Source organism: Leptopilina boulardi, unplaced genomic scaffold, assembly GCF_019393585.1.
Source record: "Leptopilina boulardi isolate dan_hultmark-lab unplaced genomic scaffold, ZJU_Lbou_2.1 LbouV2_366, whole genome shotgun sequence".
In the NCBI taxonomy this organism is placed as follows: domain Eukaryota; kingdom Metazoa; phylum Arthropoda; class Insecta; order Hymenoptera; family Figitidae; genus Leptopilina; species Leptopilina boulardi.
Window position 1 is genome coordinate 640,697 of NW_026137936.1, and position 25,068 is coordinate 665,764.

Genomic DNA, 25,068 nt, shown 5'->3' on the forward strand with positions numbered 1-25,068 from the left:
TATATATCTCATATATGCAGATTACAACTTACATAACCTTCCTGGCTTGTTATCTCAAAACTTTTGCATTTATCCAAAAGTTTTACAAGTCAATTTTAGTTGTAAATTGTTATTTTCTTGAGCTTTTGTGACTTCATTTACAAGCTCATTGGTTAGTAAATAGTCTGTAAAATACTTTCGACAGTTTTCATGTTTATGATAAGGTAATTTCCCATGACATATGGTTAGGGATCCTGTTTTTTGGTATAATTTTATTTCTTTTTTTAGGAATTTATTAACAATCTTCAGAATTTAAAAGTATTTTGAGATTTTTCATATATATAATTTTCCATTTCTTTTTTCTATTTCTTTATTTATAATTGATAAAAATGGACTTTCTTCATCGTTAATATAGTAATTGGAAAAATTATAGGAGGAGACTAATAAAAATCTGTATTGGCTCTAATTTTTTTTTCCTTTAGCTTTTCCCCGCCTTTCACATCTTTATTTTCTTTTCTTCATGCTATTGAACACAAAAAAATATATGTTGGTCTGAACATCTTTCTGAAGGTATTAGACGATCCATCAAGGGTTTGGGTGCTGTAAGACAATTTATACTGTCGATAAATTCCTTTTCGCTTTCATTAGTGGCCTTGTCCAGTTTTCGAAGAAAGAGAGAGGGCCCTGAAAAGAACAAGAAGTGCCGGAGTCTTGATAAGGAAAAAAGTAAAAAAAAAAAAACGAAAGAAAAAGATTTACAACGGCACGCGCTTTCTCTGCAAATATATATATAGTATATTCGTTCGCCAGATTTTTTCGATTGCTCTTAATTGAACGGATTAAATGATCACACATGTGCCTTCATCTCATCTCTCCCACATCGTTTTATCAAAACTTCTCTCATAGTTGTGTTATTTGATGAGAATTTTGTCGTTTTTATATTGATGAAATGATTTTTATGAAATATAATATATATTTTTTCAACACGGGGACAAAGTTTAGTTTGGTAAATAAATTATTAATTCCCTATAAAAATGACAGAAATGAAAAATAATCAAAGAAATAATAAGACTTAAAAATTTTTCGATCGTTATATGAATATAAAAAATGATTGTGACTTTGAAAAATACTGAAATTTGAATATATCTGTATGTGAAATGAAAGAATTTGCATAAAAAAGTACGAGAATTGTCGCACGTCGGAAAATCAAGAGGGGTGAAATATTTCCGGTGTCTTCTCGTTGATGTGCAATATTCGAGACGAGTCTTTCAAGAAGGAGAAAAAAAAAGAGTGAGAGACGACCGCATAAAAAAGGCTGAGTTGCCAGGATTTTCTTTGCCTTACAGAATGCAAATTTGAAAAATACGGGCACCCACAATTCGGCGAATCTATATAAGAGGAGAGAGTGTGCTTCCATGTGAACCTTATCGAATTTATTCAAAGTCACGAATGCACATGTTCCCTTCAAGAACGAACAACGGAAATCTTACCCTATTCGTCCCCTTCTTTTCATTCCGTTAAGATTTTCAAGACGAATTTAATAAAGTTAAAAGGAAAGTGAAAATTTTGCTCTTATTTCTCTTTTAACCAAGTTTCGAGGGACCATTTTTGAATACTAAATATACAACTTATAAAAAAAAAAAAACCCAAATATAAATTATATATACAAAGAAACAGAACAATAAGTTATTAATATCAAAGGGAAAAATTATAAATTATTATCTCGTAGAGAAAATATAAAATTCCAGGCGACAAAAAAGAAACTTTATATCGTGTGACTTGCAAAAATATTGTAAATTTCTAAAGCTAATTATATTGTAATTAAGTTCCCTTGTCAATTACAAGAGTTTTGAGACCGAAGTGAGATTATGTATAATTAATGATCAGGCGAGACTAATATAGTGAAATGTTAGATATTATGTGTCAGGTTTATGACACGTGCAAATGACAGAAATACTCTCCAAATGACAATTTAAATAAAATAATAATTAATTGAATCATATTTGCTTTTAATAAAATAATGTCAATCAATCAATGAGAATTCAATTGTACGATTTTTCATTTTATACTTTTATCAATACGAGATTATATAATTAAAACATATTTATTAAAAATAATTGTTTTCGTTAGTTTATAAAACAGTATTAGTAGTATGTATTTGTACAAGGATTTGTATTGTACCAATAAACCACACACAGTGGTCTGAAACCCTGATTTAGCTGGACAAAACCTCAAAAAAAAGTTGAAAAATTGCAAGTTTCACTTGAAGATTAGTTAGTTGGGTACTTGGTGCATTCAGTATTAAAAGGACAAGTCACTAAAATGCATAGTTTCGTTGAAACAGAACGTCAAAGTGGACGTGTCAGCACAGCAGGAAAAAATTTATAAAGCAAAGAAAAATTTACTACTGTTGAAGTGCCCACTACTTTTGTTTGGAATTTTTTTTGGCATTTGTGTAATATGGAGGTTGATCCTAGAAGTATATATACATTACGAATTTCTATTTTAAGTCGATTTAATTGGTTTGGATAATTATTTTTAATACTTCCAAGAATTCAGACAAAATCGATGCAAGCGATAAATTATTTTATCGTAATAATATTAATAATATTAATATTAATAAGAATAATAATAATAATAATTCAATAAGTTTTGTGCTCCATGGTTCTCCACTTTCTACACATGATAAAAATGAAGGTAAATAGTTACAGAATCATGTAAAAGCAAATTTAGCTGCCACTATTTGCAGCTTTGTTCTGAAACTTCAATTAAGTGACGCAAAATAGAGAAAAACGCTTAAAAATTTCAAAAATGTTTACTAACATTCCATAATACATTTAAAGACTCACATTGATTACTGTGTAAGACTTATTAGAGCCAATAATTACGCATCAAAAGTCAGTTTTTCAAAATTCAAAATGGCGGACAGAAAGTTTAAAAAATTAATGGATTCTAATGAAACTTATTACTAGAGGGTTTTTTAGGTCGCTGATTACGAATTTGAGGTCAGTTTTCAAAAATTTTAAATAGCGGATCCAATATGGCGGACAGTGAGTTTAAAAAATTAATGTTCACATATAAAATAACTATTCGAAACAAATTTGAACTTTTAAAAACTGACCTTAGATTCATAATCAGCGACCCCAAAAACCCCCTAGTAACAAGATTCATTAGAATCCGTTAATTTTTGAAACTTTCTGTCCGCCATTTTGAAATTTTTAAAACTGACCTCAGATTTATAATCAGCAACACAAAAAACTCCCTAGTAACAAGTTTCATTAGAATCCGTTAATTTTTGAAACTTTCTGTCCGCCATATTGGATCCGCCATTTTGAAATTTGTAAAACTGATCTCATATTCGTATTCAGCGACCACAAAAAACCCCCGAGTAACAAGTTTCATACAAAACTTTAGCGAAGCAATTTGGAGAAAACAGTTTTGTCCAGCTAGATTCGGGTTTCAGACCACTGTGAACCATTAAAAAAAAATTTATTTCAACGCAAATCAAGAAAGTTTAACCAATAAATTAAATACCATACTATAAAATTTCCAAATACATGTGGAGTAGCAGATTTCTATATACTTTTAAACTTTTCTTTGCAATATTTAAAACTATTAAATCAATAAATAATAAATAAAAAAATTGAGGATAATTTATTACAATTTAAAATTGTTTATTATAATATTACGTATTGATAATATACTAAAAAACTAAATTTTTTCAAAAAATACTTCTTAAAATTGCCACTGATAGGAGTTTTTAAATTTAAATTGTAATATTTTGCAAATATAATTGCAATATATATTCCATTTTGAATTTTGAAAAAGTAACATCAGATTTGTAATCAGCAACCCGAAAAACCCCCGAGTAACGATTTTCAAGCGATACCGAACGATTTTTTTAAAATTCTTCCGCCATACTGGAACGGTCATTTTGAATTTTGAAAAACTGACACCGGATTCATAATCAGCGACCCCGAAAACACCCGAGTAACGATTTTCAAGTAAATATGTTGCAGTACATGAAAAAAAAGTTGTCTGGGACCGAGGGTCCCAGCTCAGGCACGCAAGGGTAAAATATAACCAAAAAAAAAATTTTTCGTACTATCAAAAGACGATTTAAAATCAGATCAAACAAACTCTCAGTGTTAAATTAATAATAATACATAATTATGAATCTTCAAAAAAAACGAATTTTAAAAATCAAATGTTATTCAAATAAATCAAAAAAATTGTGAAATTTCAATTTAATCCAAATTGATATATTCTTACAACTCACCGGATAATGTGCTGATTGGTGGATTGCAGCAAAATAGTTGTGTATTTAGTGATCAGCATTTTTCTTATCTTCTTTGAAGTGTCCAGAATTTTCAAAAGACGAGCAAACACGATAAATTTTGTCCACGCAATCAGTCTTGTGGTGTACTCACCCTCTCTTTATTTATCAGCGGAAAGTACTTAATACTTAATTACATGGCAGTCAGCAAGAAGACGAGCGCATGGTGGACTCTCGTGTAATGCGACACGGTCACGAAACTTGTTGCGGTTTTTTTTCGTTATATTGCACACACACACACATATATATATATATACAACGATGACTGTTAGTCTGTATGGTATTTGAGGGTTCTCGTTTTACGCAAATTCGGGATTGCATTGGACGAAAATCGCGTGCAACAGTGTGTTGAAAAGTACCAAGGCGACAGGGAGGCTGATGTACTCGCCTTTACTACCACGAAAATTCTTACCGCTACTAAATTTAGAGCTCATATTTTGTATTTGGACGGGAGAAAGCGATTCCCGTTTGCTGTACTCCTGATGTCGCGATATGAATTTCAAAAGAGACTTGTGTGTGTATATATTTGCTTACACGCAAGAATTATCTTATTATCCCGAAGCAGCGGGATATAAACGCCATGCCAACAATAATTCACAATCGTGATCAATCCCGTTTGAACGTGTCTTAGCCTCTCTCGCACTCCAACACATCAGATGTATATATGTATATGTATACGATAGGCCAAGGAACTTGTGAGTGCATCTGTGTTCTTGACCTTTTCCACTTTCCTTTTCACTTTTCTTTATCCTTTATCTATACCGAGCTTTATTGACTGGGTCAAGTGTGCCATTGCCTTTTCTGTTGGAAATCGTTTGGTTAAAATTAATTACCATTGATTTGAATTTTTCATTTGTTTCTTTTGAATTCTTTCATTATAAGTACTCTAATTATTAGAAAAGTGTTTTATACACTGAAAAATAATTCATTTGATTCAAATAATCGATCAATTATTTATAATATTAATAATTGTCAAATAAATATTTATTTGTATCAAATAATTTTTATTTACCAACTAATTTTTATTTGTATTAAATAAACTGTATTTAGACCAATAATTTCTGTACTGGAAACTACAAATAAAATAACTTAAATTGATAATATCTACACTGAGAAAAATATGTTATTGACACATTTAATTTGAAAGTATTAAATTGATACTGAAAGTATCACATTGATCTAAATTTTTATATCAATTTGATACTTTTGGGTATCTATGTGATACTTTTAAATTAACTGTGTGAATTAGTAGCATTTCTGCCAAAAGTATCAAAAATGTTGTTTCAAAAGCATATATATATATATGATATGGAATTTATATCATATTTTATGAATTCCATAGTAAGTGGTTTTAAATAAATTTTTATGCCTTTGGCAAAAATGCTGTTGCAGCATATCTTTCTCAGTGTAGTCAAGTAACCGATTATTTGAATTAAATTAATATATTTATTTCAGTGATAGAATTTGATTTTAGAAATTTTGTTTGTAATGTTGTAAAAATTATTAATTCTGAAGCATATGCTATAGAATTTGTAAAATATTTTATACAGATTCTATAGCATATGCTTTTGAATCAATAATTTTTATGCCTTTGGCAGAAATGCTGTTGATTCAATAGCATATTTTTCTCAGTGTACTTTTAAATTTTTTAGATTAATTTATAATCTGTTGATGGTAAACTTTCTTTAATCTCAGTGAATCATGAAGTTGAAATGAAAATAATGTTCATGAACAAAGAAAAACGCAACTGGAAGGGAATATAAAACTGATATTGCAAAATATATTTGAGAATTTGAAATTGTTCCTTTTTCAAACTGTGCGGAATGTTGATATAAAGAACGATACGTCGTAAAACGTCACAACCTTGCATTGATTGTCAGCGAGGATAATTGTTATTAACTCTGAAGCATTGATGTTGTTTTAATGTAAAAAGTGGACAAAAAAAAAGCATTGATCGCAAAAGAGATGATGACCTCGAGGATGCTTGAGGCTTTAGTACCTCAAGTTTTACAAGGAAATACAAATAAATAAAAGAATTAAAGAGTCATCTCAGAACTTCCACATAGTCGAGGCAATATATGTATATACGCAATCGAGAAATCAAATCTTAATCGAGATCAAGACCTATATTGATTGCAAACCTTGAATATATCAAATCAAATTCACATTTAAAGTTATAATATATATATATATTCACAATATAGATTAATATTTTTTTTTCATTTTTCTTGTCTATTATTTCTTATTTTTTAGAAGCAAAAATTAATTCTTATAATTTTCACGTATAAAAATTTGGAATTTATATTCGAAAAATTATATAAATGAGTTTATTAACTTAAAAAGTGTTTGGCGTCAATTTCTTCAATAAAACCATTTCATTGTTGAAATTGAGTCAGAACTTTTAACTTAATTTTGACCATCAAACTTATTTTATCCATGCGTGGGCTTCGCCGCATTTATATATATTATGATTGTCTCATCTCCCAATTTAAAAATTATAAACGAATCTTTATATAAACAGACAAAATTTTGAACTATTCCTTATATGTTCCTAATAAAGTTTCGACTCACAATATTATTTTAATCCATTATTTATTAATGACTCAAATTCAAGTCAATTTTTCCAAAAAATTAAATTGTGCGGTTTATGTTAAGCCCTTTTTCTTCAAATTTCTTAATAATTTACATCCTTTATCTCGCATCGATTTGTTGTGGGCTATTAGTCCTGTTTTATCACAGGATGTGGCGTGATTCGCTTGAGGAACACTTGTTATATATATATATATATTCGCTTCAATATAATATAACCGATCAAAATTGATTTTACACTCGATCGATCTTGACACTGGGTCAACCGTGAAATCATTATAAAACATTTTTCGCGCGCCCTAGAAAAACTTATAATAGAGGGAGGTGTTTTTCTGAGGGAACATTTGCGGTACACCGAACCGGTTATATATCGATGGATATTTTATCGCAATCATAAAAACAGTCGTGAAGAAGAGGAAAAAAAAGTCTCTCTTCTGCACGGCGAATAAAAATTATGAGCCGTGTGGCGTTGAAAAATTTTAATTCCACATTTTATCATCTGTCAAGCTTCTGGACGGGAGAAACTTGATATTTTTTTTTCTTTTTATTATTATATTCTTTAACTACATAATATACAAGTTTTGTTCACTTTTTAAATTCATTTTAATAATAAAATATAAAAGATGCTGAAAAAAATAAAGTAAAAATAAATAATAATAAATTATATCAAAAGGGGGAAAAAAGTATACAATAAATATTATTGAAAATAATTTATGAAACAAAGGGAAAAGAAAACAATGTGGAAAAAATGCAAGAACCAAAATAATATAGGAGAGAACAAAATTGGAACAAGTTAAAATCCTTGAACTCTGATTGTCTCTCATTTGATTCAATATAATTTCCCCTTCTAAGAACTAGTGAATCTTTGAAAAGAAGTCAATCAAGATACTTTATGAGCTATTAAACAAAAGAAAAAAACATGTGAAATAAAATAAGATATTTTTTTCGCCATTGACATGAAAAAGTGTCTTTTTTGTGCCTGTTTTGGGCAGATAAAGTAGCACTTTTTAAGGCAGTTTGGGCCAACTGCCTAAAAAAGACTTTTTTAGGCAGCAAACTGCCGTATAAAGTCTTTTTTAGGCAGTAAACTGCCCTATAAAGTCTTTTTTAGGCAGTTGTTAATTTTTGCATAATTTTTTTTTTTGCTTTTATTTTATTTATCAATTTTTATTATTTTTTTTCTTTAAAATTGTTTCACTTTTTCATAACAATGGCGAAAAAAATAGCGTATGTGGCTCGCACGTAGTAATTTTTAGGTTCGGATGATTTCAATACTCGCTGTCTGTGCGACTTCGGTTCGACTCGGCTCGCTTTCGGCTCGACTCGACTCGCCTTCGGCTCGTCTTCATCTCACCTACAGCTCGCCTTCGTCTCACCTACGTCGCACTAACGACAGCTCGTACTGAAAATTACATCCTCACCTAAAAAGTACTACTTTACGTGCTTGCCACATAATATACTATTTTTATAGAAAAAAAAATTCTTTTTTTTTCATGTTTTTCTCTGAAAAAATGACAGCGACGACCTGTTTTAATCAGTTTCATGTACTTTGTGTGTGCCTGCTGTAAAAATGAGGGGAAGAAAAATTATCATGGCATGTAAACGTCGACGAAACACTATATAGATGCATAAACAATCTACGTATTAATGCCATATTATCACTTCCGGTGAAGATAAAAGCCGAGTACTGGATTCTCTTATAAAGGAACGCCGTCAACCCTCTTTGATGTTGATACCACGATTTTCCACTTTTCATCCAACATTCTCTGTTCATGATTCACAATGTTATGCTTTGCACTACTTTATACAGAAACATTTTCATTCAAAAATAAATTTTTTTTTTTAATGCAAATATATAAAACAAACAAAATTAATTTACATTTAACTAAAGAATATTTTTTCATTTAAATTTTAAGTAAATTATTTAATATTTAAGACAATGGTAGGTTTTGTTGTAGAATAAAAGTAGAAAAATAGGTGAGCCCACCTCTTAGAAAGGATGTCAAGGACAACCTTCACTATTATGGTTTCGTAGGGACAGAAGAGCACAAGAAATTGGCGGGTTCGATTTTCGGTTTCGTTTCGATTGGCGCAAAAACGAAAAGAAACGAGAAGACATTTAGATGGGATCGGTAAATTATTTATAGAAGGCGTGTGCCAGACAAAGATCCGAATGTCTTGCCTGGCTGGCGGTCGCGAATGTACTGGCTCCTTAGTGTTTAAAACACTATAGTTCCTTCATCTGGAGACTCTAGATACGGGGCACCTTAAGCTTATATTATATGTACACGGGGTGTCCTGAAATTCTTGATAAATTGCATTTTCTTAATTCTTTAAAAGGTGATAATAATCCGCGACGAATATAGATTTTCAAAAAAAAAATAATAATAATAATAGTCTAACAGTTGTTTCAAGCATTAGATTATTTCTCTAACTCTAGAGTGCGGACTTAGGAAACGATTAAGTTGGATCTAAAGAAGAAGATATTTATCTTGTAACACGCGGTTATAGAGGAGATATATATGAATGAACAGATTTATTTCACAAAAAGTAGTTTATTTTTAATGGATTTACAAGCACTTCATACAGTGTTTTTATATTTAGAGATGGTGGTTGAAGTGTATTTTTATTTACAATAGGGTGTAATACCAAACTATGTTAAAGACAATATTAAATCATTAATAGTTTTAAATTTTAACAAGTAAAGCAAATTAAGTTATTAAATTATTATTATAAATGCATGTTTGACATTTAATGTCAAATAGTGTTTTTATATTTGCTGAAAAGAAAATTTTATACTTAGCAAATCATTATTTGAGAGATCATTGTGCGGTTATTTTTTTGCATCAAATGTAAAATTCTGATTATTTTTCTTCTTTGTGGTTAAAAATAACAAAATTTATATATCTTTTGAACTTACAGTATATTTTTGTATACTTTGGTGATATAAATATAAGAACGGGATCATTATTTAGAGATAATTACTCATTAGAGAGTAATTGTGCCTAAATGAAAATTTTTACAGTTGGACTCTTTAATTCTTTGCGGAATATATATATGTATATATTTTTTGTAAGTAGAAAGGTCCCTTTTTTTATTCCTCTTTTATTTAAAATCCCACCTACAATCATGATTTTTCTTCTCTTTTCCCTTTTATTTGAATTAAATGTTAATCAAACATTTTAATAAATCAAAAATTTTAATAATAATGTAATGTCACTACTTCTTGATTTACGAAATTCTCTTCTATTCATTTAAAAAAATAATTAAACAAAAATTCCGCTCTGTAATTTTAAGATTTAAAATTATTTAGTAGGGGAATACAGTCAGGGTTGGACCCTAGTCAGGGTTGGATACTTCGCTATTTTTTAAATAAGAACACTAGCGCAAGGTAAGCTTATCGAATGTATTGTGGGGTTCATGATTGAAGAAAAAACGATGTGAAAAATCGAATCGCGAAACATGCCTGGTTATGGTTAGCACAATTTGAAAAGTTCAAAAGGGGGTTCAACCTTGACTGTATTCCTCTACTGCAATTATTATTACATTGAGAGAAATGAATGGTTAAGGCTACTACTTTATTATTAGTAATGGAGGTATTTATTCTCCTGCCTATTTAGTTAGTAAAATTCAATAATGTTTTTAGTGAATTTTAATATTTTTGATGTCAAGCGCAACTATTTAGAATTGGTAAACAGGAAATAATAACCACTCCTACAAAAATAGTTTCAGTTACCACCAATGCAAAAGTTTAACTAACAGAGTAGTTGGGTTTATCATTTTTTTTAGTAAACGCGGTTGACAGTTGTCAGCAATTCGGTTCACAGTTTTCCCAAAAGTATCAAATTGAGACCAAAAATTGCATCAAATCTTTGCAACGTTTTAATGCACATAAGTTATATCAAAAAGAGATCGTTTTGTGTATCTTTTTTAGAAATGATACACGAAACGGTCTCATTTTTTGATGCAAAAAATTTAATCAATTTATATCAATCATGGCCGAATTGAATCGACTCAAAATTAAACGAATTTTTTTCAGATATTTTGGTAATAGTACAATTGCGGAGACCATTTCACTATTTAATTTGAAAATGAAAATAACAGAAAATCAAAGACAATGGGCAATTCGATAATTAAAAAGTGACAGCTTATAAACATAACCTAAAATGCATGAGAAAAAATTTGTCGATAAAATCAATGTAGCCGAGCTTTTTAGAATGTAGATGGCAGCACTCATCTATTTTCTTTCTTTAAATTTTTTCTGAATCGTTTTTATAAAAAGCAAAACTGCCATCTATTGATTTTTTCTCATGCATTTTAGGTTATGTTTATAAGCTGTCACTTTTTAATTATCGAATTGCACATTGTCTTTGATTTTCTGTTATTTTCATTTTCAAATTAAATAGTGAAATGGTCTCCGCAATTGTACTATTACCAAAATATCTGAAAAAAATTCGTTTAATTTTGAGTCGATTCAATTCGGCCATGATTGATATAAATTGATTAAATTTTTTGCATCAAAAAATGAGACCGTTTCGTGTATCATTTCTAAAAAAGATACACAAAACGATCTCTTTTTGATATAACTTATGTGCATCAAAATGTTGCAATAGAAAAAGATACAACCAAGTTTACTGTGTTGGTAACACTGTGAAGCACGCTTATGCTCGTGAAGCAATGTCGTGAGAAAACGTGGAGGCGCATGATTTTTCCCAAAAATTAAAAAGTTCGAAATTTTAATTGATCGAACTACTTTAAGTCGATATTTTATTTGGTCGAAATTCTAAAAGAACAACAGTTATAAAAGTCGACATTTTATTTAGTCGATATTTTATTTGATCGAAATTCTAAATGATCGATATTTAAAGTGGTCGACAATTTATTTAGTCGATATTTTATTTGGTCGAAATTTTAAATGGTCGACATTTTATTTAGTCGATATTTTATTTGATTGAAAATCTAAATGCTCGATATTTAAAGTGGTCGACATTTTATTAGTTAGATATTTTGTTTGGTAAATATTCTAAATGATCCACATTAAAAGTGGTCGATATTTGAAATGATAGAAATTTAGAAGCATCGAATTTTATATCCATCGAAATTTAATTTGGTCGATATTTTAAAAGCTCGACACTTTTTTAGCTATACGAGTTTCCTCTCTATGTTGTTATTATTATTTACATCAATAATTTCAAATTTCCTGCAAAATTTCAATGTACTTTACCGACAAACAACATAGAAAGGAAACTCGTATAGCTAAAAAAGTGTCGAGCTTTTAAAATATCGACCAAATTAAATTTCGATGGATATAAAATTCGATGCTTCTAAATTTCTATCATTTAGAATATCGAACAAATAAAATATCGATCACTTTAAATGTCGTTCATTTAGAATATTTACCAAACAAAATATCTAACTAATAAAATTTCGTCCACTTTAAATATCGATCATTTAGAATTTCGACCAAATAAAATATCGTCTAAATAAAATGTCGACCACTTTAAATATCGACCATTTAGATTTTCGATAAAAATAAAATATCGACTAAATAAAATGTCGACCTTCATAAATGTAGGTTATTTAGAATTTCGACCGAATAAAAATCGACTGAATTAGTAAGGTTAACTAACTAAATGTTATCTGTTACAATATGTAATAGTTGTTGGTACTAACTAAAGTAACTTTCCCTTACTAATAAAATAGTAACGGCAACTATTTAAGTTTTTACTATTATAAATAGTATCCCTGACTATCGAATACCAAAATGGTATTCGTAACCATTTTATTAGTTGCTTCATCTACTTTGTTCTCTCAGTGTATTATTACTTTTTAAGTTTGTAGAAATGTTGGTTAAAAAATAAGTTAATAGTTCAAAAATTAATTAATCAGATTTGATTTCATGTTTCATTTATTGCAATGAAATTAGTGACTGTTAACTAATTTTGAGTGGATAATATTTTTAAATTAGAGAATTAAAATTTCTATTATTATAGTTTTTGAAAATTTAACACAGTAGAATCTTATTTTTTAAGAACGTAAAGAAGTCTTATTTTAATTTGAATTTTAAAACATCTTTTGTCAATTTTCTTAAAAGTTTTTGTTTTTAATTTAAAACAATTATTTAGTAAACCTAATAACTTCATACTAAATTTAAGACAATGCTTTTTCAAAACTAATTTAATTTGAAAATTTATCCTATAATTGAATAAGATTTTTTACTGTGAAATTTTAGTCGTTTTTAATTATTTCGTTATCACTAAAACAAAGTTGTAATTCCAGTGTTGACTTAAGCTATATATAGTTAAAGTAATTCAAATATCAATTAAATTTAATACACAATAAAAAGAAAATTTAATTCTGAAGTACTCGTCTAAAATTAAATTATACTCCTGAAAAGTAAAGTTGGTTTTAATTTAATCTGAAACTTGTGTGCGACAATAAAATATTTTCTGCATTTAAGAATAATAAAAATTAACGAAATTCAGATTCTTTTTAGTCTTAATTTAAAAGTTTGCGCAAATTTAAAATTCAGACTTGGTTTTTCCATTACGAGAAGCTAAATAAATAAATTTACATTTAAAAAAATTTTAAATAAAAAATATGTTTATTTTTGTCCAAAATTCGTGTGAATTTTGATATCTCATTACTGAAGTTTAAAAAGTGTATCTTTATCTCACCCTATACAATTTAACTCTATTGTGTGTAACTGGTAAGTTTGCAGTCCATGTATGTGCAACGCATCATGGTCCTGTTTTTATTTGTGTTTGACGCCCACACATTTATGCACAAGGTAATTCACATATGTATGTGTCGATATGTGTAGGCATTTGGACCTGTGAGGATAACCAATGCCGGTTGTAAAATATCGCTTACAAGCGTGAAATTGTAAGAGTATACATATATATATATTTATTATATTCCCTATAGTTTTTACGCCTACTGACACGTAAAACATATATATATATAATATATATATATAAGAATCAGGCGCGAACTCGATTTTTGACCACCAACTTGCTTTCCTTCGAGATCGTTCGTATATAACGAGTATCACACACACTTGTTAAATACCTGGATAGACCTCGCGTCATTTCTAAGGACTTGAGTAAAATCTCTGGCAATTTTTGCATTCGATTCCCTTTTTTATTTTCTTGCCTTTGCGAGGTTCTCATTTTATCCAGATCCCTTTTGCAAATACAAATGAAAAGCCGTTTTGAAGATTGATTTATTTATTTGGCTTGAGGTGTCTCGCGTTTCAAATAAATTGGGTAAGTGATACTTTAATATATGTGTAGGAAATATGTAACTATAGAAAGTTGGGGATTTCTATAAAGAATAAGAGGAAAACGTTCCCTCACAACAAAAGGATATTCAGGATATCCTTGGGACGTCCTAGGGATATCGATTTGTTTTCGGCGGTTTGGATATCCCTGGGATATCTTAGAGATGTCCATGGATATCCAGAGGATATCTTAGGGATATCCGAATCGCCAAAAGCAAATGGATATCCCCAGGACGTCCCAGGGATATCCTGAATATCCTTGTGTTGTGAGGGTTTCCGATTTTTTTGCATACTATATGCACTCTATTCAATTTGAATAATAATAAATATAGAGGTTCATTGTGAGACATAGTTGAAAGTCTTCTTGAAATTTATCGACAAATATATATGTGTGAATGGATCAATTTACATTTCAACGTTTTACTATAAAAGTGTCTTCATTCAAGTAAATATCTCATGATTCATTGCTAGGTTTAGACAAGTTGTTGTTTGAGAGGAATTTATGCTTCCCATTATGAGTAGAAATTCATTTCCATTCGATAATAATAATTCGTTACTCAGGGGTTTTTAGGGTCACTGAATCCGAATCATATGATATTAGATTTGAATATAATAATAATTATAATAATAATTAATAATTAAATACATTTATTATTAAATTAATTTAAATTTAAAAATCCCCTAGTAACTAATTTTGATCGAATCCAATCAATTTTAAAATTTTCCGCCATATTAGGTCACCATATTGAAACAGCAATTTTGAATTTTTTAATTCTGACATTAAATTTGAATTTTGCGACTACAAAAATCTACGAGGGACAATTTTCAAACAAATTTGGTCAATTTTTTAATATTTTGGACGCCATATTGAGCCCGCCATTTTCAATTTTTAATTTTGACATCAAATTGTGTCAATTGATTCTTTGAGAAAAAAAAAATGCTGTTTCTGACGAAAAAAAATTAACATTTTCGTGTCTTTTTTTGTCACAAACATTGTAATAGGGAATTGTCAGTATTTTATTTCTTTCTCAATATTGATAATAAACGATTGACAGGTAATTTACATGAAAGGCTTGTTCATCATATTTAACTACATATCTATAGAAGTGACTGGAGGCTGATATAATTATCATACACTAGCGTAAAAGCAGTCATATATTAATTCTACATATATATCCAGAAAGAAGGATTAATAATTTTATGAAAATTACTTTAACTGTTTATTTTATTTATTTTTTTTTTATTTTTAGTATCACTCTAAATCTGAATCAGTGAAAAATTTCACTGATTTTAATTCAGTGGACGAGTTTTCTTTGATGAATCAGTGGTTTTTTTCCTGAAACTCAGTAAAATTTCACTGATTCATCAAAGAAAACTCGTCCACTGAATTGAAAACAGTGAAATTTTCACTAATTCAGATTTAGAGTGAAAAAAATTAATTTTCTAGATAAATATTGTAATTTGTAATTATAAAGAAATGAAAATACAAAATCGTAGATACGTTTAGATAATTCAAAAAATATTTAAATTTTAAATTTATGTGAGGAAGGAAGAATTACATTCCTTTTGAAGTGAATCAACGAGAAGTTAATGTAAGACACAAGTACCTACCCCGCGGTTTATTTGACGTCACAAACGAGGCCTATTTGCTTTCATCTTAATGCCTACGCGAAAATGGAAACAGGATCATGTTTAAATATAAATTACATTCAATCGAAAGAATATATCTATATTATATTTAAAATTTTTTTCAATTTTTATTTAACTAAACAATAAACTAAAAAAATACATTTTTTTGATTGCAATAAACAATTTTAAAAATTTAATTTTGTTTAATTGCAATTGATTTATTAATATTTAGTTATTTAATTCAATTATTTATTTAATCTTTGATTGATGTATGTAAAGTAAAGTTACCAAAAATAAAAATGATTTATATATACATTTGATCTCGATTGATGATAATTATATCTGAAAATTGATTGATCAGATTATTGATGTTCATATTAGTTAAATATTCTCTCTGTGGAAGGAAACCATTTATTAAAGAGAACTTCATAAAGTTTACATTAAATTAAAAGACGTCTAGTTTACATTGGACCAAATTTCCAATATTTAACCGGTTTAATTACTTTCAGCTTTTTGAAAAGTCAGCAAGCATCGGTAGCATATATAAATTTGTAATTAAAACAGTCAAGTCTGGTCGCACAATTAATAGACTAGAAATTCTTGTAATATATATTTATATGTATATATTCTACAACTATTTCCAATATTTGCGTAAATTGTCATGTTATGTCATTGCATATCTATTAAATATTAAGCTCTCTCAATAAATTTTAATTAGGGAAAGTATTAAAAGTCGTGCGTGCATCTGTTTTATGTAAATGGATCGTTTTTATTTTACATTGATTAAAAAAAATTTTTTTTCTTAATAAATTTTATTTTCTTTGAAATTTGAAATTTGTTCTTATCTTCAATTTTAATATTTTAGATAAATATTTTTACTCTTTTGTTTATTTTTACTTTTTAATTTAAAAATACTTTTATATATTTCTTTAAAATTTTGATGAAAATGTATGGATTTATAATAACATTAGGGCGTGCTATTTTGAGAAGTAAATGTAGCAAACTAGGAAACTTGCTGCCGCTTGATTCAGAGAAAAAAAAGAGCAAAACTTGGGATCAGAAGGACTCGTTTGTGCGATCAAGTGAAGGACAAGAAAATGAATCTGCCAAGAATCCGAACCGGATTTTCCAGTATTTTCGACACGATGTGTTACAGGATTCATTGCTCGTTTATTCACATCAAAAGTTTTCCTTTTCTATAAATAATATGACAGATTTTTAGTTTTTGAAATTAATTTAAAAAATAATTTTTCTCTGATACTTTTTGCCATTAAAATTTAATAAAATCCACTATTTTATATACTTTAAAAGAATCAATTTAATTGATTTTATAAAGTATTTTTTTTTTTATAATACTTTGATTTTAATCGAAATAAGTTTCGTTCATTAAATTAATTAGTATAGAGGTTCATTAAAGAAGGTTTCAATGATTCAGATTATGCTAATTTATTATAATTTTTCTGTATTCCTTTGTGGATATTTTTAAAATGGGATATATATTTTCCAAAAAATTCGTAATAAAATTTCTTAGTTGTAAATATTATGGTAATTTGAAAATTTCTTTTTGTCTCTTGAGAATATTTTAATTTTTAAAATACACATTAGCAAAAAGGATAAGTGCGTGAAATTTTTATGAATGAAGTTGCAGGACTAGATTTTTGCCCATATATGCAAATGAATTCTTATTGTATAAATTGAACTTGAGAAAATGGGGGTGACTGTGAAATGAACACTAACAACGCAAGAACCAGGAGCTGTTCTTCAAGTTTGTAAAAGAAGTCTTGCAAAAGTGAAGGTCATATCAGCGTCCAGTCTCGCGATTAGTCGAGGTCCACAAATAGCAAACTATGCCTTCTTTGTTTCATTATAATCGTCCCAAGAGAGCAATTAGAAACTTCACATACCACTTGTATTTTATTTATGAAGGACATCAAACTTATTATATAATATATAAACTCATCTTTTCATTTCAGAAACTCACATTTTATATATATATACATAAATTTTCAACTAACCAATAATTTGACAAGAAAAATAAAAAAGACTAATCTGAATTTATATTTTATTTTATAAAATTTAGTTTAAAATACGTTTCGAAACGTTTTTATTCAGCACGGTGCACTAGAAGGAGATTTTAATAAAAAAACAGTTGGCACATAATAATTCTTTTTGATTATGGTTCTTAGATGAATAAAAAAACATTTTACAGGTTTTAAAATCAGTTTAGGTGCTTGATTTAAAAAAAAAATTGCGTTTTTATATAAAAACAGTGTTTCATGGTAAATCAGAATTTATTTAATCTATACATACTGTAATAAATGATAAAATAATTACTTATTTTCAGTTTTACATATAAATAATTATATTGCTGTAGTGTATCAACATAATATATATTATATAATGAGATAATGACAGGTTCATTACCTCCTGCCGCCGTCAGATGGCATAATCATGCAGGGAGCACAGTCGCAGTTGTTATTAAATCTTTTCTACGTTTGTTTTGCAATTTTCGTCGAGCTTTTATTTAAAAAGACTTTCTACTTATAAAAATTTTTATTTATTTATTTTGTTAAATAATGTTTTTTTGCATTATTAATTTAAATAGTAAAATTAATAAAAAAATTTCTCTAGATTAGAGAATAAAAATTTAGTTTATAAAAATTTTTCCAAGTATTTCACTTTCTTGAAAAGACATTCTAATCTCTCTTATGAAAACGAACGTGATTCCTGTCAAGAACACCAATTGGCACTGAAGTTCGAATTAGCGAGACTTTAACGCTAATTGCTTTCAATTTCAAGTTTCGCCTGTTGGACCCTCGTGATTTTCTGTCTCTTCCAAGGTTCATGCGCCTCTCTTTACTGGGCATGATTTACTAAGACGATTTTGCTCAATTAAGAGGAATCGAATTTAGTTGAGAAATTGCACTCTCAAGCTGGTGAATCAAATTCGGTAGCTTGTAAATTCAAAACTTAATTGTATATTATATGTGGTACATAGGTAAAATCTTTTGAACCTTGAACTTACATTAATTAATTTATATTATGTTTAAATTTATTCTTTAATCCTAGAATTTAAAAAATATAATTTATTCTCCATTGTTCAAATTTTCAGAATTATTTTTTCTCCTCTCAAATTTTCTCAAGTGTGTGTAAAATAATCGCAATGAATAATGTACTTTCTCTTTCTTTAAGAATCGCATTGTCTAAAATTTCTACTCTTGATACACAGTCGGCACTTTATCAGGAAAATTTTCACTGCCTTCGGTTAAAACTCCTTGGGAAACTGGCAAGTGCCACATGGAGTGCGAAAAGTTTTCATCGCTCCGAAACAAATAGATCTTGCGTCCCTAAAATATGATATAGTGACGGTCGTAAATCGACTCGCGTGAATCCACTGCGAGCATTCATGTTATATATATATGTATATACAGCAGACAACTTTGAAAATCTCTCAAGGCTAGCTTATCTTTCATAATCCGCATTGTAAAACACTGGAAATTTTGTTAACTATCTTACACGCCATTTATTCCTCGTCTTCGATATGGGGTCGCCTTATCGCGTTGAATTTCATTTTTTTATTTATTCAATGAAAAAAAAAAAAATTAAAATCGTCGAGAAAGAAATTTTCAATTTGTGAAAAATAAATTTACTATTGAAAATGTTTGTTTTTCAAATTCAATTTCAATAAAATAAATTTTTAAATTAATGTTAACAATATAGAAGAAAAATTTAATTTTTCTAATTTTATGTTTCTTTAATATTCTTTTTTTTTCAATTAAATTTATTATAGATGACTAAATTGAGATTATTTTTTGACGCATAAAAAATTAAAAGTATTATCTCTTTGGAAATTATTATTGTTGTGTAAAAGGCGTTAAGGAAGTGTGACAATTTTCTATGTTGCGACAGATTTTAAAAGGGGCGAATAAATGGAAGGAAATAGGGAAGAAAAATTTTTTTTCCCTGTCGTATTACCTTTTTAAGAGTACACATTAAGAAAATCACTATCTTTCATTTTTCACTTCATAACCCGAGGACAATCACAAAATAGACCCTTGCCATTGTCGCCTTTCGTGCAAGACAACTACACTGTCTCTCTCTTGACGCCCTTGTCAATGATTTTTTTCCCTTCTTTCGCACTTGAAAGGCATTTTCTTCAACAACCCCTTACTCGACTATATACGAAAACCTTAGGGCGACACTTTAGCACTGATTGTTTATGACAATTTTACGTCAATTTTTTTTTCCTAAGATTTTTTTAATGTCTTTTCTTTCGTCTCACAATAAAATGAATAATTACACACTGAAAAAAAATTGATTCAAATAATCGATTACTTGACTACTATCAATAAAATATTTACTTGAACTCAATAATTTTTATTTGCATTAAATAAATTTAATTCAATTTAATAAATTTAAATTGAACCAATAATTTCTGTATTTGAAACAAATACTATTTTATTTATTTCAAAATTATTTAATAAAAATAAATATTTTATTTGATAATAGTCAATTAATTGATTATTTGAATGAAATAACTTTTTTTGCAGTGAATTAGTTTTCTATTTTACTTGTTACATCATAATTTTCTAAATTTTAATAAAAAAAAAATATTTTTATTTTACTTCTTTTGTTATAGTTTTGCTACCTCATTGAGAAGGTATTTTCTTTTTATTTGTTGAGATTTTAATATAAAGTTTGGTAGCAAAAAATTGTGTATGTTTTAGTTATATGGAAACAACATTGTGAGATTGTTTACAACGGTGAAATTCAATAAGGAACCCCATATATTTCTTTGCTTCGCATCTATATGATAATGAAGAAAATTTATCTTTGAATATAAGAATCCTCATTGACACGCATTTTAAAGTAAAAATATTTACATTCTTGCGCGCTTGAATAAAATAAATTATTTTCATAGATCGTAAATTTTGCATACAGTCTATACTAATTAGTTGATTGAGTGTGCCATTTTTGAACCCACACATAGAAAATTAAATTTATATTATAATATGAATATAATTCATATAATATAAATAATTTAGTAACAAAATTAAATATAAAAAAAAGAGTAGCAAAAATTAAAATAAATTAGAAAATATTTTAATGAATAAAAAGTAAGTATAAAGAAAAATGTGCTCTGATGGTAAAGAAAAGATTAAAATATTCTCTGACCTAATCTAAAAAAATCGTTGGCAGTATGACAATGAACGCTATAACCCCAATGCTTTCTATTGTGAATTCTGACAAAGATGCGGAGGCGCACACTTCATATTCCGCTTGATGTTGGGATGAGGCAAAAAAAAAAAAGAAAAGAAGAAATAGCAGGGAAAAAGAGAAGGGAAGTAGAGAAAAAGAGAGAGAAAAAACAGAGAGAAATAGAATCAGAAAGAAAAAAGAGAGAAAATCTTCCCTTTAGCAAAAGCCTTTTCATTGTAACTTGAAAATCGATTCTTGGATGCAAAAGCTTCTGGTGTGGGACATATACGTTTTGTATGGATGGTGTAAATCTGCCTTTTTTACTTAATGCATTTTGCACTGAAAGAATGAGGAATTAATGGACTATATAACAGCTGAGAAGGAACTTCATACTTATGCAGCACCTTTTGCAGCATATACACTTTGTTTGGAATTGCATGTGTACTCTCATGTTCCATTATAAATGAAACTGATTTTTCTTATGAGAAAATCTATTTTTTTGAAATATTTAAATTACTTAATATATAATTTATTATAATTAATAATTTATAATTATGATTATCATTTTCAATCTCTACAATTTTTTGTTTTAGGTAAGTTGCGAGCATTTATTTTTCGAGTTGATCAACCGTAAGTAAAATTACTATATTAATAACTATTACATGGAATGTGAAAATATTACGTTCATATTCCAGGAAAAATAATTTTTTTTTTTGAAAAATATACACCATGAGAAACTTGTTATTGAAATAAAATACAACCCAGATAGCACGTAAGCTTGCAGCAACCTTGTGGCAGGCTTGCAGCGCAATATTACCAATATTGCAAGGTAAACTTGCCGCAAGCTTATTGCAAGCTTCAAATATCCCATCTGACCGAAAGCTTGCATGGTAAGCTTACTGAAAGATTGCAGTGTAAGGTTACTGCAAGATTACTCAGTAATACATGGTAAGCTTGTAGCAAGGTTAATGCAAGGTTGCCAAATAACTTTGCATTGAACCTAAAAAATTTTTTTTCTAAATGTTTCGTCTAATTTATATAATTTTATTATATAAATTCTATTATATCAATTAGACGAAATATTTAAAAAAAAATTTAGGTTCAAAGCAAAGTTTTTTGGCAACCTTGCACTAACCTTGCTAAAAGCTTACCGTGCAAGCTTACTGAGCAATCTTGCGATAATCTTATTGTGCAATCTGGCAGTAACCTTACACTGCAATCTTTCGGTAAGCTTACCTTGCAAGCTTTCGATCAGGTGAGACATTTGAAGCTTGTGGTAAGTTTTCCGTGCAAGATTGGCAATATTGCGCTGCAAGCCTGCCGCAAAGTTGCTGCAAACTTCCGTGCTAGCTGGGAATGTATTTCAAATACTTACATTTTTTTTAAATATGTAATAAAATATTTATCTCTAAATTAAATAACTGCACTGAAAAATGAATTTTACTGGACCTTCTTTTTAACTTCCTATAAATTATACTTTTCTATTCTTACATGCTGCATAAACTAAAGTGATCAGTAATTTTTCTTTGCTTTACCATATAAAAAATATTTCCCATAAAGAGATCAAATTGGCCAACAGTTGATTACAGTCACTGATGATATATGAAAAGTTTTGCAAGATTCTTATATTGTCTGCTTTATATATATATATATAAACAAATTATTTATTATCGCTGGAGGTCAGAAAATTTTACGACATGTAAATAGCTTAATAAAAGACGTATTTGAATCAAGTTTGTCTATCAATGTATAAATAAACATTTTCAAGAGATTATTTATAACTTGTGCAGAAGTTGTGCTACATCATTTTGCTTTTGAATAGGCACGATAGACACTAAATATGAATTATGAATAAGTACCGCATATAGTTATTGAGCTGCTCTACTATAAGCAACTTCTAAGTGAGTGTTACGCTCATATAAATACTTGCTAGATGTCTTCTAGAAATACCCTTCCGTTTATATGGATCGGTTATGATCTCAGTTATATAGTTAATGGACGCAGATGATGGCTCAAAGTGGACATAGTTGCAATCCTAACTCTGTGCGCTGTTATATTATACCCACAACATTTTCTTTGTCTCAATTTATACTATGAAAGCTTTCTCAGAAAGGAAGTGAAAAAGGAAACATAAATAAAATTGCGGCGAATAAATGAAAAATAATAATAAAAAAAAAAAAAAAAAAAACAAGGATGAATTACAAGAAAAATTATATTTATAATTTTGTGAAAGAATAAAAAATAATTGAATACAATGGTGGTGTGATAATGGAAGAAAATTGCGTGAAATTACAAAACTTTTTTTTTTTGTTAACAAATTGTGTAAAATTGTAAATAGTGGAGTTGTTTTTTGTTGGTAATGGTGAATGGAAATTGTTTTCTCTATGCCATAGAAAAATTCATTTACACTCAGAGAAATGATATATATTTGTCTCAGAGCCAATTAAACATTTATTTGTTTTAAATAAATGATATTTGGTTAAAATAAAAATTAAAATTCTTGGTTGAATTAATATAAAATTTATTTGGCTGAATTAATTTATTTTTTTGTTTGAAAAATTTATTAGGTAAAATAAACCAAACGTTTATTAAGATCAAATAAATATTCTCTTGAACCAAATAAATTTATTTCAGTCAATTAAATTTTATTTGTTTTAAATACAAAATTTATTGGTTTAAATATACAGTTTATTTGACTGAAATAAAAATTTTTTGATACAATTAAATATTTATTTGCTATAACAATAAAGTAACCGATTATCACAGGCCTGCGAAATTTAATTTTTTCCAGTATCTAAAATAGTTCTAGGAGATTCTTGTAGATTTTTTTGTGCTGAAAACGAATATGACCTTTAAAATATTCCATCACGTCAGGATTTTTAGTAAATGAAACCATAAGGGTCAAAAAATGGCTATTTTAGCCATTTTTGATAATTTTTTTTTGATATACAATTTTTTTATTAATTTTCGAAAAAGGATCTTATAGTACTACTCTTCAGCTTTAAAAGCTATTTTTTAAAATTATTTTATGATATTTTAAAAAAAAGTTATGACATTTTTTTTAGAAAAAAATATTAAACATAATTCAGTTTGATTGTCAATAGGTATATTAAGGTTTTTGAGGTCACTGAATCCGAATTTGAAGTCAGATTAAAAAAATTCAAAATGTCTGACACAATATGGCGGACAAAAAAAATTTTTTTTTTTTGCGGTTGCTAAATTAAAATTTTAGGTCCGATTTAGCGATCTCAAAAACCCCTAAGGAACAATTTTCAAGTAAAGGTAAATTTTTCTGGATGCCATATTGTGCCCGCCATTTTGAATTCTTTAAATCTGACATCAAATACGGTTTCAGTGACCTCAAAAACCTTAATATACCCATTGACAATCAAATTGAAATATGTTTAATATTTTTTTCTAAGGTGGCCATATATGGTCAAAGTGTATGTTAATTTCAAAATGTCACAACTTTTTTTTAAAAAATCGTAAAATAATTTTAAAAAATAGCTTTTAAAACTGAAGAGTAGTACTATAAGATCCTTTTTCAAAAATTGAAAAAAAAAATTTCTATCCAAAAAAATTATCAAAAATGGCTGAAATACCCATTTTTTTGACCCTTTAGGCTTCATTTACTAAAAATCCTGACGTGATGTAACATTTTGATCAAATAAATTTTCTTTCAGTCTAATATACTCCTTTTAGGATGATATTTTATATTTTGGGAATATATAATGAAAAATTTTGTTGTTAATTTTCTTACCTCTTTCGTTTTGTGTCAACGAGCTGTAAGATTACGTTGCAAAAGACAAGCATGCTTGGATTTTACACAGACATAAAGGCAAAATTTAAATATAAAAATGAACACGCACGCGAGATTTAACGATTTGCATCTGACAATGCAGGCGCGTGAGTACAGTGCACTCGAGAGTTTACTGGTTGTATATAAGCTTGGTTGGACCGGCGCTAACATTAGACAAAGTCAGAAAATAGAATATGATTTGCAAATAGTAGTGGAAATGTGTGCTTGAGCGAGAGGGAAAGTTTATGGCTAATG

General features: G+C 28.2%; 1 protein-coding gene and 1 long non-coding RNA gene across 6 annotated transcripts in view; one reads left to right on the forward strand and one right to left on the reverse strand.

Moving 5' to 3' along the window:
• The window catches only part of LOC127286957 (uncharacterized), an 84,743-nt gene extending 62,953 nt beyond the window's left edge, over positions 1-21,790 (forward strand). Inside the window, exon 6 of the long non-coding RNA XR_007843815.1 lies at positions 21,608-21,790. This is a non-coding gene — a long non-coding RNA (uncharacterized LOC127286957). The remainder of the gene's footprint in view (positions 1-21,607) is intronic.
• LOC127286913 (protein sprint) overlaps positions 1-25,068 on the reverse strand; it is a 240,967-nt gene that overhangs the window by 59,921 nt on the left and 155,978 nt on the right. The window contains exons 1-2 of one of the 5 annotated variants that reach the window (XM_051313557.1): positions 8,892-9,091; positions 4,259-5,116 (exon numbers count right to left, since the gene is read on the reverse strand). The exons of 3 other annotated variants lie outside the window; for them this stretch is intronic. In XM_051313557.1, the coding sequence (XP_051169514.1) occupies positions 4,259-4,317 (59 nt within the window). In that variant the 5' untranslated portion in view covers positions 4,318-5,116; positions 8,892-9,091. Of the gene's footprint in view, positions 1-4,258; positions 5,117-8,891; positions 9,092-25,068 lie in introns of those variants that run through there. One more of the 5 variants, XM_051313558.1, reaches the window with a different exon arrangement.